Here is a 23,235-nt window from a genome sequence, read left to right as displayed (position 1 = left end):
AGAACCAAATTAAGAGCAGCTGAAGTCGGCAGCTTTTTACTACTTTGATGAGTCTGCTATATATAACTTGTCACACCTGTGGAGATGGAATTTATGTGAGCGTTACCTGCTTATTAAATATCTAGCTATATATAATAATCATGTGCAGTCAAATTTGAAAATTTTTGTAACTGTTAACCGAAATTATTTCTTCATTCTCCAGCGCCAAATACAAAATTCAGATGAAACATGTAGGAGAAATTTTTGGTGGACCATCTACTACGTATAAGACTTTTTTTGGTGGTGTGGTAAAAACTTATAAAAAAAAACAGTTTCCTGTATCGCTTGAGTGACCTTGCCGATGGATGGGCAACTACTTGTCAGATGATCAAAGCCATCGTCGGGCCCTACGGCTGCGTTCAGATTGCAGGGGGAGACTGAACCCTAAACGAAAACGAAACGTTCATCCTCGCGTCCTCCGATCCGATACACGAATCAGATTCAGATTCACCAATGCAATGTTGATTTTTTTTCATAAAGCACGCAAGAGCGTCGAGACGAGCATGAGCGACTTCCTTCGACTCCCCAATTAATCCACCCAGCATGAGCGACGAGCAGCAGGCGGCCGGCGGCCGCAGCAGCTCGCCGCTCGACGACGACGACCTCCTCCGCGTGCCGCCGAACCCCTCGTCGCTCCCCCGCGCGTCCCTCGTGTGCAAGCGCTGGCGGCGCCTCGTCTCCGACCCGCGGTTCCTCCGCCGCTTCCGCGACCACCACCGGCGGCCGCCCCTCCTCGGCTTCTTCGAGCGCCTCGACCCCTTGGTCTCCAACTCCGAGCAGGGCCCCCGCGGGAGCCACATCGTGTTCCACCCCGTCCTGGAACCCCCGGACCGCGTCCCTCCCCGGCGCTTCCCCCTCTCCGGCCCGGCGGGCCGGCGGATCGAACTGCTCGGCTGCCGCCACGGCCGCGTCGCCTTCCTCGAGACGTCGCTCATGGCCGGCTCCACCGTCTTGGTCTGGGATCCGGTCACCGGAGGCCACGCCCGGCTGCCGCCCGTCCCGCCGGAGTTCGCCAACGTGGTCGTCTTCAACTGGACGGTGCTCTGCGCCGCCGCCGGCGAGCAGGGCCACGTGCACGGCACCTGCCACTCGAGCCCCTTCAAGGTGGTTGCGGTGTCCACGAAAGATCGCCGCCCCACGGCCTGCGTCTACTCATCGGAGACTGGCATTTGGGGAGACATCGTTCACCATGATCGTCCATGTAGAGCTGTTGACTTCATTGAGCCCGGCGGCACCACCCTTATCGCCCACGCCATTTACTGCAAAATTTCTACTTGGGGACTGGAGGAGGAGAAGGACGATGATGACATGGCTGAGCCCGACGGCCTACTTGAGTTTGATTTGGATAGGCAGAGCTTAACTGTGATGGAGGGACCTCCAGTGAGCCGTGCCAACTACTGCCAAATCATCAGGACAGTCCATGGCGGCGTCGGCGTCGCGGCGCGGCCTTTCGGAACCTTACAGCTGCAGGTGTGGCATAGGGATGTCAACTCTCACAATGTTGCTACATGGCTGCTTTCCAAGACAGTTGACATGAGAAGTGTCTTTGGGCTTCAGGAGCATGAGAGATGGCCACGGGAAAGCAGGAGGTGTGATATAGTGGGATATGATGAGGATGATGGTGTGATCTTCGTATGCGTAGACTCCACTTTGATCATGCTTCAACGTGACTCGATGCAATTCACGAGGCAAAGGATGGAAACATATCTTACTACCTGTCATCCTTTCAGGAGTTTTTACTTTTATTAGACTATGCTGCAGGTCATCCTCCCTCAGCCTTGCTCCTAAATATCCTCCTATTGTAGAAGAAGAAACTCAGTATCATTGTTTTTTTTTCATACATGGTTGCTGGAATAGCTTTATTTTCCTTCCTAGGTGTTCAATAGCTACTCAATTTTAGTTATTATTAGTTATTCCAATTTTTTAGTAGATAGACATCATCCTATTTGATTTTTTTTCATATATGGTTCTTGAATAGCATTGTTTTGCTTCCTATGTGTTCAACACCAACTCGAACTTAGGGGCTGGTTCTTGAATAGCTACCCTCTCACGTTTTCCTCTACTTGTCCATCACGAGCGTCTTCTTCCTCCCTTAGTTTCCCTTACGCTCCAGCGCCAAACACAAAATTTATATGAAACGTACTCCCTCCATATATACTCGAAAATAAATTTATTTTGGACAGCGACACAGTCTCCAAAACTTAACTTTGTCTTCTTAATTTTATAAAAATATTTATCACAAAGTGGTGTATTATATTTTCAATTTTCATGATAGTATTTTTCAAAACAAATCTACTCATAGAGTTTTTGTATTTTGAAACTCAACAACTTAAAAATTATTCATAATTTATATTCTCAATGTTTGAACCAAACCTTGTACAAAACGACTTTCTTTTCGAGATGTAAAGAGTATAGAAGTTTTTGGTGGATTTTACGCATAGCATAGGACTTTTTTGGTGGTGCGGTAAAAGAAAATCAGTTAGATATTTCTTGAGCTCGATATATCGACAGATGATCAAAGCCCATCAGTCCCTACTCCCTACGGCTCCATTCAGATTGCATGCAGGGGAGGACTGAACCCTAAACGAAAACGAAACGTTCATCCTCACGTCCTCCTATATATCCGGATCCGAATCACCAATGCAATGTTGATTTTCATCGGCCAGAGGACACGAGGCGCCACATAAAAAGCTCGCACCCCAATCCGCCCAGCATGAGCGACGACCAGGCGGCCGGCCGCCGCCGCCGCCGCAGCAGCTCGCCGCTCGACGACGACGACCTCCTCCGCGAGATCCTCCTCCGCGTGCCGCCGAACCCCTCCACGCTCCCCCGCGCGTCCCTCGTGTGCAAGCGCTGGCGGCGCCTCGTCTCCGACCCGCGGTTCCTCCGCCGCTTCCGCAACCACCACCAGCGGCCGCCCCTCCTCGGCTTCTTCGAGCACCGCTACATCCCCTTGGGCTCCGAGAACCATCTCCTGTTCCACCCCGTCCTGGAACCCCCGGACCGCGTCCCTCCCCGGCGCTTCTCCCTGGGACCCGACCTCGCCGGCGCGTGCCGCCGGATGGAACTGCTCGCCTGCTGCCACGGCCGCGTCGCCTTCTTCGACACTTCGGGCGGCTTCACCGTCTTGGTCTGGGATCCTGTCACTGGAGGCCACGTCCGGCTGCCGCCCGCCCCGCCGGAGTTTGCCAACCTGTTGCTCTTCAACGGGACGGTGCTGTGCGCTCCCGGCGGCGAGCACGGCGCCTGCCACTCGAGCCGCTTTAAGGTGGTCGCGCTGTCCACATCCACGAACGATCGCCTCCCCATGGCCTGCGTCTACTCATCGGAGACTGGCATTTGGGGAGATACCATCTACCATGATCGTCCATGTAGAGGTGTAGACTTGATTTATCCCGGCACCACCCTTATCGCCAATGCACTTTACTGCAAATTTTTCACTTGCAGCCTGGATGAGGAGATGGGCGATGACATGGCTGAGCCCGACGGCCTGCTTGAGTTTGATTTGGATAGGCAGAGCTTAACTGTGATGGAGGGACCTCCAGTAAACCATGCCGACTACCACCAAATCATCAAGACAGTCCATGGCGGTGTCGGCCTCGCGTCACTGTCTTGGCGAACCTTGCAGCTGCAGGTGTGGCATAGAGATGTCAACCGTCACAATGTTGCTACATGGCTGCTTTCCAAGACAGTTGACCTGAGAGATGTCTTTGGGCTTCAGGAATCAGGATCACGAGAGATGGCCCCGGGCGAGCAGGAGATGTGATATAGTGGGATATGATGAGGATGATGGTGTAATCTTCATATGCGTAGACTCCACTTTGTTCATGCTTCAACCTGACTCGATGCAATTCACGAGGCATTTTGAAAGGACGGAAAGAAGATATCTCAATACCTGTCATCCTTTCAGGAGTTTTTATTTTTATTAGGCTGCAGGTCATCCCTCAGCCTTGATCCTATATATATCCTATTGTAGAAGAAGAAACTCAGTATCATTATTTTTTTCATACATGGTTGCTGGAATAGCTTTATTTTCCTTCCTAGGTGTACATCCTGTTGGTGATATGCCCAAGAGCCCATCATCACAATACGGTTTAAAGGCCCAAAAGGATATTGATCCAAGAGGGATTAGGGTTACTAATGGGCCTATGAGATAGAAACCCATTAGTACGCCCTATATATACGAGGGAGGGGCTAGGGGGGCGAAACCCTGAGCTGCGCCACCTCCCTAGCCGCCGCCCCTCCCTCTCTCTCGGCCGCCGCCCTTGCCGTGCGTGCGGTGCTAGCACACCGACGCCCGGCGTTTCATCCCCGTACGTGTGGACTCCGTGGAGGCGCTGCTGCGACTACTGCGCTGATCGGCTGCTGGGGTCAAGTACGAGGAGCTCGGTTCGTGGGACGTGATCGACTACTTCCTCTACATCGACGCGCGACTTCTTCCGCTGCGATGTGCGTCTAGTGGTAACGATCTATGATCTTCTACTCGCAAGCGTCTTGGGTATATGCGGTAGTGGTGCTAGCGTAGCCTACCTGTTTCCCTACAGTGGTACCAGAGCCATCTTGCGTAGTTTTTGGTCTGGATCTTTTGCATATAGGTGATATGTTGTTGTAGTAGATTGGATCTATTACTTTTGCACGGTTTGATTAGATCAATTGGTCATAAGGGGTTAAAACTGGAGCGAGTTGATTGCGCGGCATGTGACAAAAGATTAGTTTGTGTTCTTTCTCTGTTATGCATACGACATGTCCCTACCGGCTGGAATCACCATCGGGACTAACTGTGTGCATAGTCAGCAGATTGAACCAACAGATCGAGGTCATGTGTAGATGCAGTCTTCTCAAGTGCAAAGTTTGCACGGTCAATGTGATTGACCTAGTGAAAATTGAGGCATTATGAATGGCTCGGATTTGAGGTGATGCGATCACTCTGATGAGATTTTCATAGGGATTCCATAGATGCGATCACTCTGATGAGGTTTACCAAAGTAGAGTACCCTCAGCTATCACTTTTTGTATAGGGTGGATGTCGGACATTCACAAGCATAGTATTGGTTTATTCAGCAAAGCTATCAAAACAGTTTTGGGCTTTAAGGCATAGGGTTGGGGCCGGGGCATTGGATGCCACCCAACAAACAAGAGTCGCATAGAGATGTGATTAGTAATTTGTTACTTACCTGTATCACTGCTTTTCTAGCCGTGATGCTAAAGCTCACTAGAATTTTAGTGATTATGGATCTTGAACCACTATATGTCATTAGAGGGAAGATGACTTTGATATAGTAGGTTGTCTTTTGTTAAATCAGTTAATGAAAGTCTTTTACATAAACTTAGTGCTGAAATCTTGCTTTACTTTAATGTTGTAGATCATGTCTGCCAGTAACAATTCCGCTTTCAATTTGTGTTCTGTTCTTGAGAAATAAAAGTTTAATGGAACAAACTTTATTGATTGGTACCGCAACCTGAGAATTGTTCTCAGGCAAGAGAAAAAGGAGTATGTTCTTGAGCAGCCATATCCTGATGATCTCCCTGACAATGCAACTGCTGCTGATCGCAGAGCTTATGAGAAGCACTGCAATGGCTCACTTGATGTCAGCTGTCTGATGCTCGCCACCATGTCCCCTGATCTGCAGAAGCAGTATGAGCATGCGGATGCTCATACCATGATCGAGGGGCTGCGTGGGATGTTTCAGAACCAAGCCAGGACTGAGAGGTTCAATATCTCAAAGTCCTTGTTTGCGTGCAAGCTGCAAGAAGGTAGCCCAGTCAGTCCTCATGTGATCAAAATGATTGGTTACATTGAGACTTTGGACAGACTTGGTTCTGAACTTCACCCAGACTTGGCTACTGATGTTATTCTCCAGTCGCTCCCGGTGAGCTATGAGCCTTTTATCATGAACTTTCAGATGAATGGCTTGGATAAAACATTGAGTGAGTTGCATGGGATGCTAAAGACAGCAGAGGAGAGCATTAAAAAGAATCCCAATCATGTGATGATGATTCAGAAGGGGAACAAAAAGAGGAAGCGTTGGACGCCTCCTAATCCCAAAGGTAAAGGCAAGGAAAAGAGTTCCGGTGGTGAGTCCTCGGGCTCTAAGCTAAAGCCAGCACCTAAGGCCAAATCTGGCCCTACTTCTGAAGATGAATGCTTCCACTGTCATGAAAAGGGACATTGGTCTAGGAATTGCAAGAAGTACTTGGAAGAAAAGAAGAAGAAGGGAAGTGAGACTTCCACTTCAGGTATAAATGTTATAGAAATAAATATTGCATTATCTTATAGTGAATCATGGGTATTTGATACTGGATCGATGATTCACACTTGCAAATCATTGCAGGGTCTAAGTGAGACTAGAAGATTTGCAAGAGGCGAGTTGGACGTTCGTGTCGGCAATGGCGCAAAGGTTGCGGTGTTGGCGGTCGGCACCTACCACTTGTCTCTACCCTCCGGATTAGTTTTGGAATTAAATAATTGTTATTGCATTCCTGTTTTGAGCAAGAACATTATTTCTTCTTCATGTTTGGAAGAAGTTGGTGATTTTAAGATTGTAATAGAGAACAAACGTTGTTCTATTTTTTGCAATGGTATTTTTTATGCTCATTGTCCATTGGTGAATGGATTATATGTTCTTGATCTTGAGGATAAATCTGTCTGTAACATTAATACTAAGAGGCTTAGACCAAATGATTTGAATCCCACTTTTATTTGGCATTGTCGCTTAGGTCATATAAATGAGAAGCGCATTGAACAACTCCATAAAGATGGATTGTTAAGCTCATTTGATTTTGAATCATTTGACACATGTGAGTCTTGTTTGCTTGGAAAGATGACCAAAGCGCCTTTCACTGGTCAGAGTGAGAGAGCGAGTGACTTGTTGGGACTTGTACATACCGATGTATGTGGACCAATGAGCTCAATAGCCAGAAGTGGTTTTCAGTACTTTATTACTTTCACTGATGACTTTAGTAGATATGGCTATATCTACTTAATGAGGCACAAGTCTGAATCGTTTGAAAAGTTCAAAGAATTTCAGAATGAAGTAAAAAATCAATTAGGCAAGACAATTAAATTTCTGCGATCTGATCGTGGAGGAGAATATTTGAGCCTTGAATTTGGTGATCATTTGAAGCAATGTGGAATTATTCCGCAGCTAACTCCGCCCGGAACGCCTCAATGGAATGGGGTATCCGAATGGAGGAACCGAACCTTGTTGGACATGGTTAGGTCCATGATGAGCCAAGCTGATCTTCCATTGTCATTTTGGGGTTATGCTCTTGAAACTGCTGCGTTCACACTGAATAGGGTTTCAAATAAGTCTGTTGAGAAAACACCATATGAGATATGGACTGGGAAGCGTCCCGGATTATCTTTTCTCAAAGTTTGGGGGTGTGAGGCTTATGTCAAACGTTTGATAAGCTCACTCCAAAGTCAGACAAATGCTTCTTTGTGGGGTATCCTAGGGAAACCAAAGGATATTATTTTTACAATAAGGCGGAAGGCAAAGTGTTTGTCGCTCGCAATGGTGTTTTCTTAGAAAAGGAGTTTCTCTCAAAAGGATTTAGTGGGAGCAAGGTGCAACTTGAAGAAATTCAGGAAACACCCGAAACTGTTTCAGCACCCACTGAAGATCCACGGGATGTGCAAGATGTTGCACAACCCGTAGTTGAGGCACCAGCCCCACGAAGGTCTATAAGGGCACGTCGTGCTACTGACAAGTTCAACCTCCTGATTACGGAGGAGCGCCACGTATTATTGATGGAAAATGATGAGCCCTTGACCTACAAAGAAGCAATGATGGGACCCGACTCCGACAAATGGCTTGAAGCCATGAAATCCGAGTTAAAATCCATGCATGATAATCAAGTTTGGAACTTGGTCGATCAAATTGACAGTGTGAGACCTGTCGACTGTAAGTGGATTTTTAAGAAAAAATTAGACATGGATGGAAATGTTCACATCTATAAGGCACGATTGGTGGCGAAAGATTTCCGACAAATTCAAGGTGTTGACTATGAGGAAACCTTTTCGCCCGTCGTAATGCTAAAGTCTGTTCGAATTCTCCTAGCAATTGCCGCATATTACGACTATGAGATATGGCAAATGGATGTCAAAACCGCTTTCCTTAATGGAAATATAAGTGAGGATGTGTATATGACACTGTCTGAAGGTTTTATCGATCCTAAAAATGCTGGGAAAATATGTAAGCTTCAGAGGTCCATCTATGGATTGAAGCAAGCATCTCGGAGTTGGAATATTCGTTTTGATGAAGTAGTCAAAGGGTTTGGCTTCATCAAGAATGAAGATGAGCCTTGTGTTTACAAAAAGGCTAGTGGGAGCGCACTTGTGTTTCTGGTCCTATATGTGGATGACATATTACTGATCGGAAATGATATTCCAATGCTTGAAGCCGTTAAAACCTCATTGAAAAAGAGTTTTTCGATGAAGGATTTAGGAGAGGCGGCTTATATTCTGGGTATTAGGATCTATAGAGATAGATCAAAAAGGTTAATTGGATTGAGCCAAGACACGTACATTGACAAGATATTGAATCGGTTCAATATGCAAGATTCCAAGAAAGGTTTCTTGCCAATGTCACATGGCATTACTCTAAGCAAGAGTCAGTGTGCTACGACACCTGATGAGCAAAAGAGGATGAGTACGATTCCTTATGCTTCAGCCATAGGGTCGATCATATATGCTATGCTTTGCACGTGCCCAGATGTTTCCTTTGCTCTAAGTGTTACGAGCAGGTATCAGTCAGATTTCGGTGAAGCTCATTGGACAATTGTAAAGAGTATCCTTAAGTACTTGAGAAGAACTAAGGATATGTTCCTAATATTTGGAGGCGAAGATGAGCTCCTTGTAAAGGATTACACCGATGCTAGTTTTCAAACAGACAAAGATGACTCCAAATCGCAATCCGGTTTTGTTTTCTGCCTCAATGGTGGGGCAATGAGCTGGAAAAGTTCCAAGCAAGATACGGTGGCAGATTCGACGACAGAGGCCGAGTATATTGCAGCTTCCGAAGCTGCAAAAGAAGCTGTTTGGATCAGAAAGTTTGTTTCTGACTTGGGTGTTGTTCCTAGTGCGTCCAGTCCAGTGGACCTCTATTGTGATAATAGTGGCGCCGTTGCACTAGCAAAGGAGCCTAGAACAACTAAAAAGTCCAGACATATACTGCGGAAGTATCACCTCATCCGTAACTTTGTTGAGAGAGGTGATGTGAAGGTTTGCAAGGTGAACACGGATTCAAACGTTGCTGATCCGCTGACAAAGCCTCTCCCACAACCAAAGCATGAGGCACACATGAGATCTATGGGTATTAGATACTTACATCAGTGATTCTAGTGTGCATGGGAGATTTTGTGTCATGAGTATGTTTATGTAATGATAAATAATTGTTATTTGTTCCATGGATGATTATTTTTTACATTGATTATCAAGTAAGTGACTTGTTCGTGAAACTCTTTGTTGACAATGATATGATTCTAAATTATCCCTAGTTTATGTCGTTGTGTGGGACAACAACGACGTTGAGACTAGCACATGCATTAATTGATGATCATGTTTCACGGATCATGGATATGGAGATATCGGATTAATGATGTGGACACATGTTGGTGAACATGGTGTTGGATTGACCCACTCCAAGACAATGTTGGGATTGTTATTTTGCATGTGCCATCAGTTGTTCTTGAGTGTTATACCTACTAGATCCTTAGACCTGAGATCGCCATTGTTTCTCACTGTGTGTAGTGGTGCATCTTGGGGCTGCTAAATGCTACTCCATGACTGGGTAGTTACAAAAGTAGCTTACAGGTGTGTCATGAAACATGGAATGGGATGTGAGCGGATCAAGATGGAATTTGCCCCTCCTAGATAACTGGAGAGATATCTCTGGGCCCCTCGAGATAGTTGGATTTGAAAGTGCATGGCCATGCCAAAGTGATTAAAGAGTTAATCATGATGACTAAAGGTTAGTTATGAATGGAATCCACTATTAGATCGAGAGAATGGTCGAGCTATCACAAAGGTGGCACGCATCTCGCTTTGAGCTTGACTAGTATCGTGTGGCAAAGGGATCAGTGTATGAGTATATCTAAGGTTCGGCCGATATGATCTTTATGTGTATTTGTGAGTCACTATGCCCTACTAGGTGCCACTATTGACTTGTGATTCGGAAATGATTTCCGATCACGACCACCTACACATGAACCTAACGGGTCACACACTTAAGGGGTTTGGAATGTTGGAAAGTTTGCATGTATGATTGTCTCTAGTGCAAGTGGGAGATTGTTGGTGATATGTCCAAGAGCCCATCATCACAATACGGTTTAAAGGCCCAAAAGGATATTGATCCAAGAGGGATTAGGGTTACTAATGGGCCTATGAGATAGAAGCCCATTAGTACGCCCTATATATACGAGGGAGGGGCTAGGGGGGCGAAACCCTGAGCTGCGCCACCTCCCTAGCCGCCGCCCCTCCCTCTCTCTCGGCCGCCGCCCTTGCCGTGCGTGCGGTGCTAGCACACCGACGCCCGGCGTTTCATCCCCGTACGTGTGGACTCCGTGGAGGCGCTGCTGCGACTGCTGCGCTGATCGGCTGCTGGGATCAAGTACGAGGAGCTCGGTTCGTGGGACGTGATCGACTACTTCCTCTACATCGACGCGCGACTTCTTCCGCTGCGCTGCGCGTCTAGTGGTAACGATCTATGATCTTCTACTCGCAAGCGTCTTGGGTATATGCGGTAGTGGTGCTAGCGTAGCCTACCTGTTTCCCTACACATCCTTGGTCCTATATACTTCTATTGCAGAAGAAACTCAATATCGTTATTTTTTCATACATTTGCTAATATAGCTTTATTTTCATTCCTTGGCTGCATCAGAGGCGACGCCAGCGAGATAGGGGCCGGGCTGGCTGCTGGGCGGGGACACTTACCTCAGGTGAGAGCAGTGGCGGACCCAGGCAGTTTTTGAATAGTCCTAGGACTACCTAGATTTTTGGCATTCTTTTGTTTACTAGTTAGATATCAACGGCTAATAGATAGCTCCCATACTACTGCTTTGCAGTCCTGCTTCAAATCTCTATGCTAGGCATACTTTAGGTTCAAGTTCTGGGTCCGTCACTGGGTGAGAGAGAGAGAGAGAGATCCTCGCCGGCATCGAAGGCAACGCTGGCAAGGGGGAGGTTGATGTAAGGTAGGACGGGGTGTGAAGCGGGGGACGAGGATGATGAACGGCTTGTTTTTTCCCGATAAAAGGGATAAGCTCGGGGGCTCTCGACTGATTCTTATCGCAAGATCCCTCTCTCCATAGAAGACTCCTAAAACTAAATAGGTGTGGTTTTAAGATCACTTGGCTGCAGCTTGGGCGTCGGCTCCCGCCATGGTGGCGACCGCGCAGGTTCCCTCGGGCGGCCTAGCGCTGCCTCCCCTTGCCCCCTAGGCGCGCCGCCCCTCATCTGCAAGAGGTCCGAACGACAGCGAGGGTGGCACGGCGTGTGGGTGATGGACGCCGCCGGGACGTAGAGCGCGGACCTCCCCGGTGGCCAACGAGTCCGCGGTGCCTGCTCCTCGGGAGCATGGCTCCCGCTAGAGACGGCTGCGGCTCCCACAATCTGTGAGAGAGATGAAGAGAGATTGGTGAGGGAGAGGAGCAAAGGGGAACAATATATACCAACGTGGCACTATGTGGCATACCACATCAGCATCGGAAGCTCGCATGGCATGTTTCGGACCTTGGATGAACCAATTAACACAGTTTAGGAACGAAGAAGAAAGCAATAGTTCTGAGAGAGAAGATGATGTTCAGTTTTGACACCACAGTAGTATTAAAAAATTTTGTTAAGTAGAATTAAATCGCCCTGGTTCTGAACTTTAATTTAAAGGTTCATACTTTATTAAGTCAAAAAAATTTAAAAATGCAAGGTTTATTTTATCGAACTTTAATTTAAAGGTTCATACTTTATTAAGTCAAAAAAATTTAAAAATGCAAGTTTTATTTTATCACTGACTACGCAGTTTTTTAGAATGATACACAGATTAATATAAAAATAATGTCATTGTGACAATAGAACAATGTTACCCAATCTTTAAACTAGACTAAATTATATATATATATATATATATATATATATATATATATATATATATATATATATATATATATATATATATAGTTACATTTGACAACCAATTGCAATACTCTGATGAAGTCCTAAATGTTGGTCCTTTCAGATGAAGACGTCACAGTGAGCTTGACGAGCAACTCTTGTAGAACCGAGGAGCAGCTGTTCATCAAATGCTCAAAGCCACCGGTCACTATGGCGGCTGTCAGATTGTTGCCGGTCATGAGGAAATCCGAGCATGCATTCTTAAGCCCGTGACAGCCATGCTGCTCGGCCAGTGCCAATATCGTACCAGCAGTGCTCGTGTCAATGTAGCCGCAGAGCTTGTCTTCGCAGATGAGCTTCAGCCTCTCCAACCCGTACCGGTCCGCCGCGACGAGCAAATGCTGCGCCATGGCCATGGCTTCCCCCTCGTCGTCGGCGTCGACGGGGAACTCGTCGGTGTAGACGAAGCCGAGCAGGGCCTTGATTCCTTGAACACCCTCGCTTCCATGTCGTCGATCCCCACGCGAGCCGAGGCGGCGCTCTCCGCCATGGGGCCGAGCAGCTCCGCCCTGAAGACCGGCGACCGGGCGGCGAGGATGCACCGGTGCGCGCTGAACGCCTCCCCACCGACCTCGAACACGACGTCGGCCCCGTCCCCGGTCGAGAGGAGATGGCCAAGACCCCGGAGCAGGTCCGGCGGCGGCACGTCCACGAGCTTCTTCGCCATGGCGGCGGCGTCGGCGGCATCCTCGTCGTCGTGGTGCTGGATGATCACCTGGAGAACGGTGATGTCGCACCTGATCCTTAGACGGTCGTTCCTGACGTAGCCCCGACGCTCCAGCCCATCCTTCCTGGTGAACCTTGGGAAACCTTCTCTCCGCCCTTTTGTTCCGGCGAAATGTGTCTGAACTCGCCGGTGGACATGCTGCAAATCGCCTTCCCGGCCTCGTCGAGGAAGCAGATCGCGAACCGCGCCATGACGTCGTGAGTGCAGGCTAGGTAGACGGAGACCCATTCGGAGGCGGCGGCGGTGGCGGCGGTGAGTCCGGAGCCGCCGTTGGGGAGGTACTTGATGGACCAGCTGTGCCCTGCGAAGGTGAAGCTAGGAGGAGCTGATGCAGCCGTTGATGGGGATCCCCTTGGCCCGGGAGTACCCGTTGATGGTGAGCACGTGCGACCCGGACACTTCCTTGACGTTGACCTCCGACGTCGTCGTGGTAGTCTCCCGTGCGCCGCCGCCGGCGGCAGGCGTGGAAGAGGACGACGACGACACCATGTGCGTGGTTGGAGGACGAAACAATGAGCAAACAAGTCTTTATGCAGGGTCACATCCGGAGATGGAACCGGACACGATCGACAAGTCTTTTTTTTTTCGTCTCAGATCAGGAGTTCGTGGCATGCTTTATTCCAGTCCACTCTTTATGCGAAAACGCAAACACTAGAAACTCATTTTTTCCCCCTTGAAACGCAAACAGTGGAAACTCGATCAACAGAACTTTAAATAAACAGATTTACTCGGTGTCAATCAGTTGATATTTTGTTTAGGGAACGTATCTGGTGCAAACCAAGGATCTTGTGCAAACCCGTGCAAACCTACTAAAAAAAGTTTCAAAAAATTCTGAAAAAAATCTTGAATGTGCTTCTCATCTTACCTCATCTATATACAAAATTTTATGGTCAAATTCATCTTACTCTAAAAGTTACAAAAAAGACAAATTTTCTGACAACAATAATGGTTCAAATGCATCTCAAATTTGTCTTTTTTGTAACTTCTAGAGTAAGACGAATTTGACTATGAAATTTTATATATAGATGATGTAATCTGAGAAGCACATTCATGATTTTTTTCAGAATTTTTTGAAAATTTATTTAGTAGGTTTGCACGGGTTTGCACAAGGTCCTTGGTTTGCACTAGATACGTTGCCTTTTGTTTATCCGTCAATCGATGTTCTGGTGCGTCGGTTTTGAGATCGGCGGCTCTGCTTGATTCACGCGCTGCGTTTGTCTGTTTCGGTGTACCCATTTGGGTGATAACGGGTGCGCATTGCGCTTCGCTTGCCCCCCCCCCCTCCTTCCTATTCACTCTCTCTTTTGTCTCCCTCCCGTGAGATGCGAGTGCCGAGTGGCAACAGGGGGAGATGGTGAACCGGGTTCCCGCCCGGAGCTATCCCGCGGCGCAGCAACACCAGCGGAGGTGCACGGCGATGGTGCAGGTCCCCCCCCCCCTCTGTTCTCTCTTGTTGCTCTCTTTGTGGTTCTCTTTGGTTTTATGTGGATTCGTGCTGCGAAATTGATTCGACCTGTGGATGAAGGGGAAAGGTGGAGTCAATTGGCGCATGGTTGTGCTGTGGATTTGTGATGCGAAACTTGATCTCGTTCATGCTTGAGATTGATTAGGGTTGTGTTTTCACTGTGGATTCTTGGCTTGGGACTTGTTTGTTCGGTAGATTATTGATTTGGCGTTACATGTGTGTATATGTGCAGAATCCAGGAGGTATGGGCAGGCATGTGCCAAATCTTCGATGGTTGAAATTTAGTAGCCTTCGAGGCTTGCTTCCCCTTGCCACCACTTCCTCACTACTACCCACAGTCGGTCACTAGTTGTTCATGGCAATCCTATCCCATTTTCCTTGTTGAGTTCCTTGAAATTTCAAAAAAAAAACAATGCTAACTTGTCTTGACGCCCTAATATCAGTGAAACTTATATTTTTGTGTTTTGTGAATTAGCAGTAAGAATCTATACATAGCAAGATTTTTGAGGTGGTTCATTGGATAGAGTCAGAAATGAGTATACCTCTTTTGTTGTGTGCTAAGAGCATGTCTGATAAGTGCACAGATAGAGAAGAGATGAGAGAGCTCTCCATTTCGCTAACAATTTGCTAACCCTTCTCTATACTTAAATAGATACAGATGCCAAGTTTGTTCTCCGGCGACCTTGATAAATGACAGCAACATTATCACCACTTTAAGCGGAGCCCATTCATTTGTGTCATTTACTTTTTTATTTCCAATTTAGTTAGACCTGGGCTCAGTTTTTTTAGTATTTTGCATAACTGACCTGATTTTTTGAGAGGCATATGAGGGAGCTGGGTTTCTGATTATGTTCCATTTGTAGTGAAGTTAGGCTACTGCAATTGTGTGTCAATTAATTTTTGCATAAGAGTTCTTCCAACTCATTTTGGAATCTTTTCTTACACCTTTTCTTTTTGTGTAAAGTGCCTTGTGCATAGTGTAAGATGTGTAGGTGACAATATAGACTGATTGGTCCCTGAATATTTTCTTTCAAATTATAATGTCAAAACTTGAAAGATTAATTTGATTTATGTGTGAAGTGAGCTCCATATCAAGGAGAAAGACAGGTTGTCGGACAGCAAACTAACATGATATGTTTCATGTTATACTTCGATCCAATGCCTATTGAATTTTTTTTTCTTTGAGAGGATCATCTGTCCAAGTCTGGCTCTCCTTTCCCCCAGATTTAACCTACCATTTTCATAATCTCTCTATTCTTTCTGTTTGTGCCTCTCTGTAGTTTGCATCACTACCACTTGTGTGTTCCAATTATAGCTCTTTTCATAATTGCAATATCATGTGTTTGGTTTATTTTAAACACATGATGTTAAACATCATGTATTTGACCTACTTATCTGGGATTTTAAACACATGATTTTTATTAAGTGGTGTTACTCAATCACACCATGCATCATTAAAGTATAAGTTGTGCAATTTTTGGAGCCAGAGTGGTGTAAGTTTTATTCAATTAACATAGCTTTTTTGAATAATTATTACCATTATATTTTTCTATGATTATATCTCCATCGTTATTTCATTTTTAATATGAGTACTTTCTTCACCCCACATGTACGACCATCCTTTTTTTTGTAAACATTAGTTATATCTTTTCAAACATTGGGCTGCATGCTGATATATGCTAAAATTGTTAAGATCATGTCGATATCATTGCCTTCCCTTGCATCTTGAATTATTTTTAGCACTATTATTGTAGTTGGCAACTCAATTATTATTTTATATATTTTAGGTTCTCATAAGCTCTTTGTTTTCGACGGTCTTCTGGGCACTTGCTTTTTGTTTTTGCACCCGCAATACCATGGTGTTGGTGTGTGATTGTCTGATTGCTGATATACACTCTACAGTGGATTAATGACTAGGTATGAAATTTACATATTCTCCAAAGAGGCTAGCTCTCGAACTGATGTTTCAAGAAGACATTGAGATTACACACATGTATCTTATATGACAGTTTTTGTACTTTCAGATGGCCAATATTTTGCAGCTATGGTAACTGTTTTCGCCTCTCATTTTTTTTCTCTGTTCTTTTGTTGATATTATACTCGCTCGATATAGATGTAGCTGCTGGAACTTTCAGTATAGAGCTACTGAAATCTGAAATGTATGATGTATCTTCCTTACTTGCTATGAGTCTAGGAACAATCATCCCTATCCACCTGCTGTTTTCCCAGAAATGTGAACTGTAGTCAATAGCAATGACCAGATATACTATATTTAAAAAATACTGTGGCACAATGAGTTTTCATTGTGTGATTGTGTGTATGTGTGATTTACAACCCCTTGTTCTCAAAGCCCTCATAAAGTGTGCATTACTGTGTTAGGTAGGGTCAGAGGGAGATTGCATTTCTGCTTGCTTTTAGCCTAGTGGCCAACAACAATTTTCATTTATGTGTTTATCATGTTAAGAATTTGTACTGTTCATACAAGTCATGTTAAGCAAGTAAGCAACTAGGACATTGTTTTTGAAGAGCAAGTCCACCCCAATTGCCCCCCCCCCTCAGACCGTACATGATGAGTTAAGCATTTCGATTGGTGGCAAAATAATCTCAATAACTTTGATTATTAGTTGCTTGGATATTAAGTGTTTATAGGGATATATTTGATTATTAGTTCACCTTGTAGTTTGAATATCTAATTTTTTATTTTTAACTATGATTTCGCACTGCAACTTTTCATAGTAATATATGCATCCTTTAAGCTTTTAAGTAACAAAACATGTATATACTTCAGATATATACAAACCACAAATCTGAAGTATGGGATTTTGTGCAGGCTAAAAGTGTGGGCTTCCTGAATTTTAATGTGATATTTTTTAATGATTTTACAATTAAGTGCAACTAACCAGTTTTGTTACTATGAAATGTGTAGTTCCTTTTTTTGTTACAAGCGATATAGTATAAAACTCTAAAACATTAAAATGATAATAACATGGTCCTTCTTTTTAATATATTAGGTATAGTGATGTAGTTCCTGGGACCATGATATAGTTTGTAACATATTGTATTACAAAGGAATGAGTAGTTCCCTATACAAGTGTTGCATCCTTCATATAGTCTGTAACATTATAATTTTTCATGTACATGTTTTCCATCATTATTAATAAGTGAACCAACATAATTATAGTGTTAAGATTCGAGGCAGGAACTCTTGCAGTTGAAGAAGCTATATATAGGTTTCGTGTTTGTGATAATGTCATTTTTTCTTCTTGATGAGATTGGCAACATCCTAATGAACCCTTGGTTTGCTTATCAGTTAAGCAGTATATTTTCAGTGGTGAATATTGATGTATGCTAGTTTTTTTGTTAATGACAATTTGTGCATAAAAAATTATAAGTATCTAGATCTCGATATTTCATGGTGTTATTTTTTTTATTTCTATAATCTCTAAAGATAATGAATGTACCCCTTTTATCTTCTGTGTACTGTATGTGGCCCCTTTACCTCGTGCTTCTTGTTAGAGTATATTGGGATATCTCCAGATATGGTAGATTAGGATTGTGTGTCCCGACTTGCCTTATCTCTAAGGGAGGCTTCTTGCCCCCTAAGCAATGTACTCCTATATAATCCGCCCATGAGGCTCACCAATACAATCCATCCATTACACCAATTCTATTCTCCCACACTTCTACTTTCATGTTTCTTTGTGGTGCGGAGGCCAGAAGGGTTATAGTTTTTTTCTCGTCAATTTTTTTAGTAATGGTGCGTATGATGTTACTAACCATACTTCCTTTTGTTTTTCTCCCCCTAAGCAGATAAAAAAAAATCACTCCACTGCAAGTCTGTGTGGGGTCCTTGTTCATGCAAGCAATGTATTTTTTAAATTATATTCCCAATTACAATTTATAAGCATGTTATACTTACAGAGAGTGTTTTTGGTTTATCTCGTGCATGCTTGCTGTAAATTTTTATATCGACGGGGGTATAATCAATTTGCTTTGATTCAGTCTTTTGTAGTAGCCTCTGTTCATATATGCATCCTTTTTTTGTTGGTATGTGCATCTCCTTTTTGAATATTTATCTGCTATTTTGTTGTGATGATGCTACTTTCTAATACTTGGACTTCTTTTTGTTTAAAACACAATTGCCTCCCAAAATTTCAGTGCATAATATGTGTAAGGTTACTTGTTAACAACCAGCAAACAAGTAGATTGTGTTAATTGCTACCTAGAGGCTTCCATCCAAGCTACTAATCTTTTTTTCCCAATTTAAGATCGCCAGCTCTATTTGATGAGCTGTGGGGGAGGAAACCAATGTAAGCAGCAAGTGGCTGCTCTTCTTTTCCCTAGTTTTGTGGTGTCTTGTATTTTGGGTATCAATTAACTATAATTTGGTTATTGTGTGGTCAAATGCCTTTGTCAAACAGGAAAAGGAGATATTCAGCATTGGTCCGCTGTCAGTACTGATGATGAGTGTCACGAACAATACCCAGGTTTGTAGATTTCAGCTATTGAGATATCAGTTTTACCTCACAATATGGTCTCCACTTTCAACTGTATGTCCATCACTCCATCTGCATTTATTTTTTCTACCAAGTGCACAAATGTCGGTATTCTTGTCATGTAGTTGTGTTAGCTAAAAGTTCAGTTAACCAAGGTGTGCACAGTAGGAATTTATTGTATCATTCGCAGTTGGCTTGCCCTAAAAATTATATCATTATTAACTATTAAGGTGTGTGACCATACTTTCTGTACTTCCTAGTGTGATAATTACTGACATATATCAACTTTTAATTAGCTTAGTCATCAGAGTGAGTTCAAGTGTTCAACTATGTGCAGCCTAATACTCACTTTAATAGAATCATAGGAGAGGCAGCTCTGTGTTTTCCCAACAAGTTACACCTCCAACCGGAAGTGATGTGAATTTTCCCACTCTGGACTCTAGCTTTCGCTTGTAAGCATATTTGTATATTACTTTGTTGGAGCAACCCTATTTGGTAATGTTGTTTTTTTGCTTCCAGTAGCATTGCAATGATTTAGATTATTTTCTCATGTACAAGCTAGAATAAAGCAATAGATAAGATTTGGTGTTTCAGTTTGCAACCACAAAACTGGGCCAATCCCAGCAGAAGCTCGGTCTCTCCAGCAACCACATTATAAGGTGCAATCCCTTAATCTGTGGCCCTCCTTGGAAGCCTCAAGCCTCTGATACTTGCGAGTGAAGGTGGAGGATACGCAAATTTATACATTAAATGTTTGGATAGCTGTAGTAATTAAATTTTAATTGTAAGTTTTGTTGCAAGCCACAAAATTCAACAGTGATATTTTCATCTATCGTGTTCCAAAAAATCAGGTAATGTTTTTTATTTATTGTGTTCCAAAAAGTTTACATGTAATTATATTGTCTGTTGTGTTCCAAAAAACTTACATGTATTTTTTTTATTTGTTGTGTTCGTAAAAAAGTTGCGTGTAATCTTTTTTGTTGTGGTTTAAAATTATTTGTTATGTTTCAAAAAAATATATACCTTTTCATTTGTTGTGTTCCAGAAAAAAAATTTACATGTAACTTTTTTTAGTGTTAGGAGAAAATCACAAACGAAACAGGTAACTGGGCCTAATGTTCTGTAATGGGCCGGTAACAAACCCCTTAGCAGGCCTCCAATCGAACAAAGACCAGGATCATAAATATTAGGGGAAAAGTTAACAGGTCCACAAAACCACAAAAATAAAAGCGCTCGGTAGAGGCATTGCTTGACGATCCAATGGGTGATTGATGGTTAGCTAAATTTCAATCGATTGTTGTGGAGACAGATCCTTAAATAAATATAGAAAAATTCAAATCGCCAGAAATAATGAAGTCACCTGCAACACCTTTGAGTACACATGAAGATGAAGATTGAGGTCCCAAAAGGGGGGCTCCATCTTTTCGCACCAGTAGTAATCAGGATAAGCTGAAATTTTGCTAAAATAGAAATGCCTCGGGTGTTAAACTATGATTTATGCTTGTTTCACTACCATTGTCTATTGAACTTTTTTCAAGAGTATATTTACATTTTCCTGAATATAATGCCCAAACTGAAATGCACAGGCAATTACAATGACAATCCCTAAATCTTCAAAGTTGCACGAAGATCGATGTCAGAGAGAGGTGACCTTGTCAAGCAGCTCCTTGAGAACGGACGGGCAGCTGTTGCTCAGGTGCTCGAAGTCCCCGGTCGCAGTGGCGGCCTTCAGGTTGCTGCCGGCCATGAGAAAATCCAGGCACGCCCTCTTGAGCCCCTGGCAGCCATGGCGCTCGGCCAGCTCCAGCGCCGTCCCGACGGTGCTCGCGTCGACGTCGTCGCAGAGCCTGTCCTTGCAGATCAGCTTCAGCCTCTCCAGGCCGTACCTGTCCGCCGCGGCGAGCAGGCGCGGCGCCATGGCCGCCGCCTCGCCGCCGCCCTCCTCCAGCTCCGGGAGGGTGTCCTTGTACACGAAGCGGAGCACGGCCCAGAACACCTCCACGTCGACGCCCTCAACCCACACGCAGACTGCGGCGCCTGGCGCTGGCGCGAAGAGCTCCGCCAGGAGGGCCAGCGACCGGGCGGCGAGGACAGTGGCGGAGCTAGAAATGAACGGTAGGGGGTCTATTTTTCCCTGACTAAGAACCGAGGAGGAAGAAGCCTGCTCTTGGTAGGCGGCGCTAGGCGGCGCTAGTGATTGGACGAACCACAAATTGATTGGAATTGGTGGATTGCGACAACTGGAGTCCGATTCATCTCACGGCCGCGCTGCGGAGGCGGGCGAGCAGCAGATGATGGAGACCGCAGACTAGGGGGAGGGGCGGTAGGGGGCTGATGAGGCGATGAGGCGTAAGCGACGATGCGGTCGTCACTCCGATGTTGCGTGCTGTCTGCAACTTCTTGCGTGGCTGCCAGCCTGGATAATTTGATGCACACAAGATGGACCTTCAATGTTTCAATTTTGCATATACCTATGTAATTTCATTTGGACAGGGGGGCATAGCCCTCTTTTGTCGACATGTAGCTCCGCCACTGGGCGAGGATGCTCCGGTGCGCCGCGACGGTCTCGCCGCCCACCTCGAACGCCACGTCTGCCCCCTCCCCGCTCGAGAGGAGGCGGTCGAGGTCCCTGCCCATGTCCGGCGGCGGCACCGCGACGTACCTCGCCGCCGCCGCTGCGGCAGCGGCGTTGTCCCTGGCGGTCTCCTTGAGGACGGTGATGTCGCACCTGACCCTGAAGGAGTCGTTGCGGAGGTAGGGCGACTGCTCCAGCTCCCACCTACTGATGAACTTGTGACAGCCCTTCCCCGGCGACGAAGACGATGCCGAGCAGGTGAGGGTTTATCTTATCGATAAATTAAAAATATCGGAGGTTGGTGATAAACGGAAATATCGGATATATCGGAATTCTATCGGTGATAGAGAAATTTTTTCGGACAAAATTTAGAGAAAAAACTCTCATTTTGTGTAGAAATGAACATAGATTTTTTTCAAACCATATAGCCTAAAAAACTATACATAATAACGTAGAAAAATGAAAGGAAATAGCTGGTAGGGTGACATGTCTACTACTACGTCGCTTCTCACTAGAATATGAAGGATTGGATGGTGGAATAAAAGCAAATAAATGAATTAGGGTCAAAAGATGGTTACATGCTCTTTTTACTCATTATAGTGGGTAAAAAGTATGTGCACAAGCTTGTGGGTTAGTCAAATGGAGTGTTAAATTTAAAACAATGATATTTTTAGATGATAAACTAATTTTGTCGGGGCTCACCGGTAAAATAGAAATATCGGAATTATCGGAAATCTATGGGTGATAAGGTGAACCGATCGTTTGCGCCGTGTAGGCCATGTGGATGTAGGACGGCACCGTCTCGCCGGTGGCGTCGAGGAGGCTCCACGAGACAAATGCCTTGACGGCGACCTCCCGGGCGTCGGCCGGCTCGAGGTGCAGGAACAGAGAGATGTACTGGGAGTCGTCCTCGTTGGTTCCGACGGGGTAGTACGAGATGCTCCAGCGGTGGCCGGCGGCGGCGAAGGCGGCGGAGCGGAAGAACTGGCCGGCGACGAGCCCCTTTTTGGTCCTGGTGTACCCGTCGACGGTGAGCACGTGCGAGCCGGTCACCTCCTCGACGGCGATGGTCGACGCGCTGTGCCCCGGGGCGGCCGCGCTGCTGCTGCCTCCCACGGCTAGCTGCTGGCCGGCGTCGAACATGGTCAGATCGCCGCCGCGCGTGTGGCTGGTGCGCTGTGGGAAGCCGGCGACGACGCGGCTGCTGCAGCTAGCTAGCCAACTCCGAGAAGCCAAGCAATGGTGAATTCCGATCGAGGATTAATTGGAGGGAGGGGCAGGGTTTTTAATTCCGGTATGAAAAAAAAATCGGCCATCACCGATATAGGCGAAATATCAGAAATATCGGGATTTTTTATTTTTATTTTTATTTTTTATTTTTTATCTTTATTTTTTAAATTTATTTTTTAGTAAAACAAATATTCAAAAAATCAATTTCGGCCGGTAAAAAAAATATCGGACCCCGCCGATAAAACCAAAATATCGGGTATACCGCGAAATTTCGAGCGATATTGTGAACCTGGGAGGGGTCGGGAGGGTCGCTGCGGCAAGAACGAACAGGGAATAATCATGTAAGGACACGGATTAGAGTAGCTGGACCACGATAAGCAGACTCTGACTCGGATCGGACACCGTTGCTGAAACGAGCACGACTGCTACTCTCTATACTTTACTTTAATTTACACCCAATCCTAAACGTGCTCACAAAAATTGAATTTAAGAAATTAGAAAAGTGGTATAAACTACTTCCTCCGTTGGCGTGGCTGT

General features: G+C 45.2%; 3 protein-coding genes and 1 pseudogene across 3 annotated transcripts; 2 read left to right on the top strand and 2 right to left on the bottom strand.

Moving 5' to 3' along the window:
• Positions 1-624: 624 nt before the first annotated feature.
• Positions 625-1,788, top strand: LOC120645856 (the record flags this gene model as incomplete). The annotated part of the gene is made up of 1 exon (XM_039922581.1): positions 625-1,788. A coding segment is annotated over one exon (1,164 nt), but the record flags the coding sequence as incomplete, so codon positions are not given.
• A 1,012-nt stretch (positions 1,789-2,800) lies between these two features.
• Positions 2,801-3,805, top strand: LOC120645855 (the record flags this gene model as incomplete). The annotated part of the gene is made up of 1 exon (XM_039922580.1): positions 2,801-3,805. A coding segment is annotated over one exon (1,005 nt), but the record flags the coding sequence as incomplete, so codon positions are not given.
• An 8,444-nt stretch (positions 3,806-12,249) lies between these two features.
• LOC120645854 lies at positions 12,250-13,123 on the bottom strand (annotated as a pseudogene).
• A 7,406-nt stretch (positions 13,124-20,529) lies between these two features.
• On the bottom strand, positions 20,530-22,611 carry LOC120645852 (BTB/POZ and MATH domain-containing protein 2-like). Its single transcript, XM_039922579.1, has 3 exons — positions 22,454-22,611; positions 21,385-21,627; positions 20,530-20,995 (listed from the first exon to the last, which is right to left on the bottom strand). The coding sequence occupies exons 1-3, from the start codon at positions 22,609-22,611 to the stop codon at positions 20,530-20,532; spliced, it is 867 nt and encodes a 288-aa protein (XP_039778513.1).
• Between the last annotated feature and the right edge of the window lie 624 nt (positions 22,612-23,235).

Source organism: Panicum virgatum, chromosome 8K, assembly GCF_016808335.1.
Source record: "Panicum virgatum strain AP13 chromosome 8K, P.virgatum_v5, whole genome shotgun sequence".
Taxonomy (NCBI): Eukaryota; Viridiplantae; Streptophyta; class Magnoliopsida; order Poales; family Poaceae; genus Panicum; species Panicum virgatum.
The sequence above is the reverse complement of the archived record's forward strand: the minus strand, read 5'-3'. Positions and strand labels throughout refer to the sequence as shown.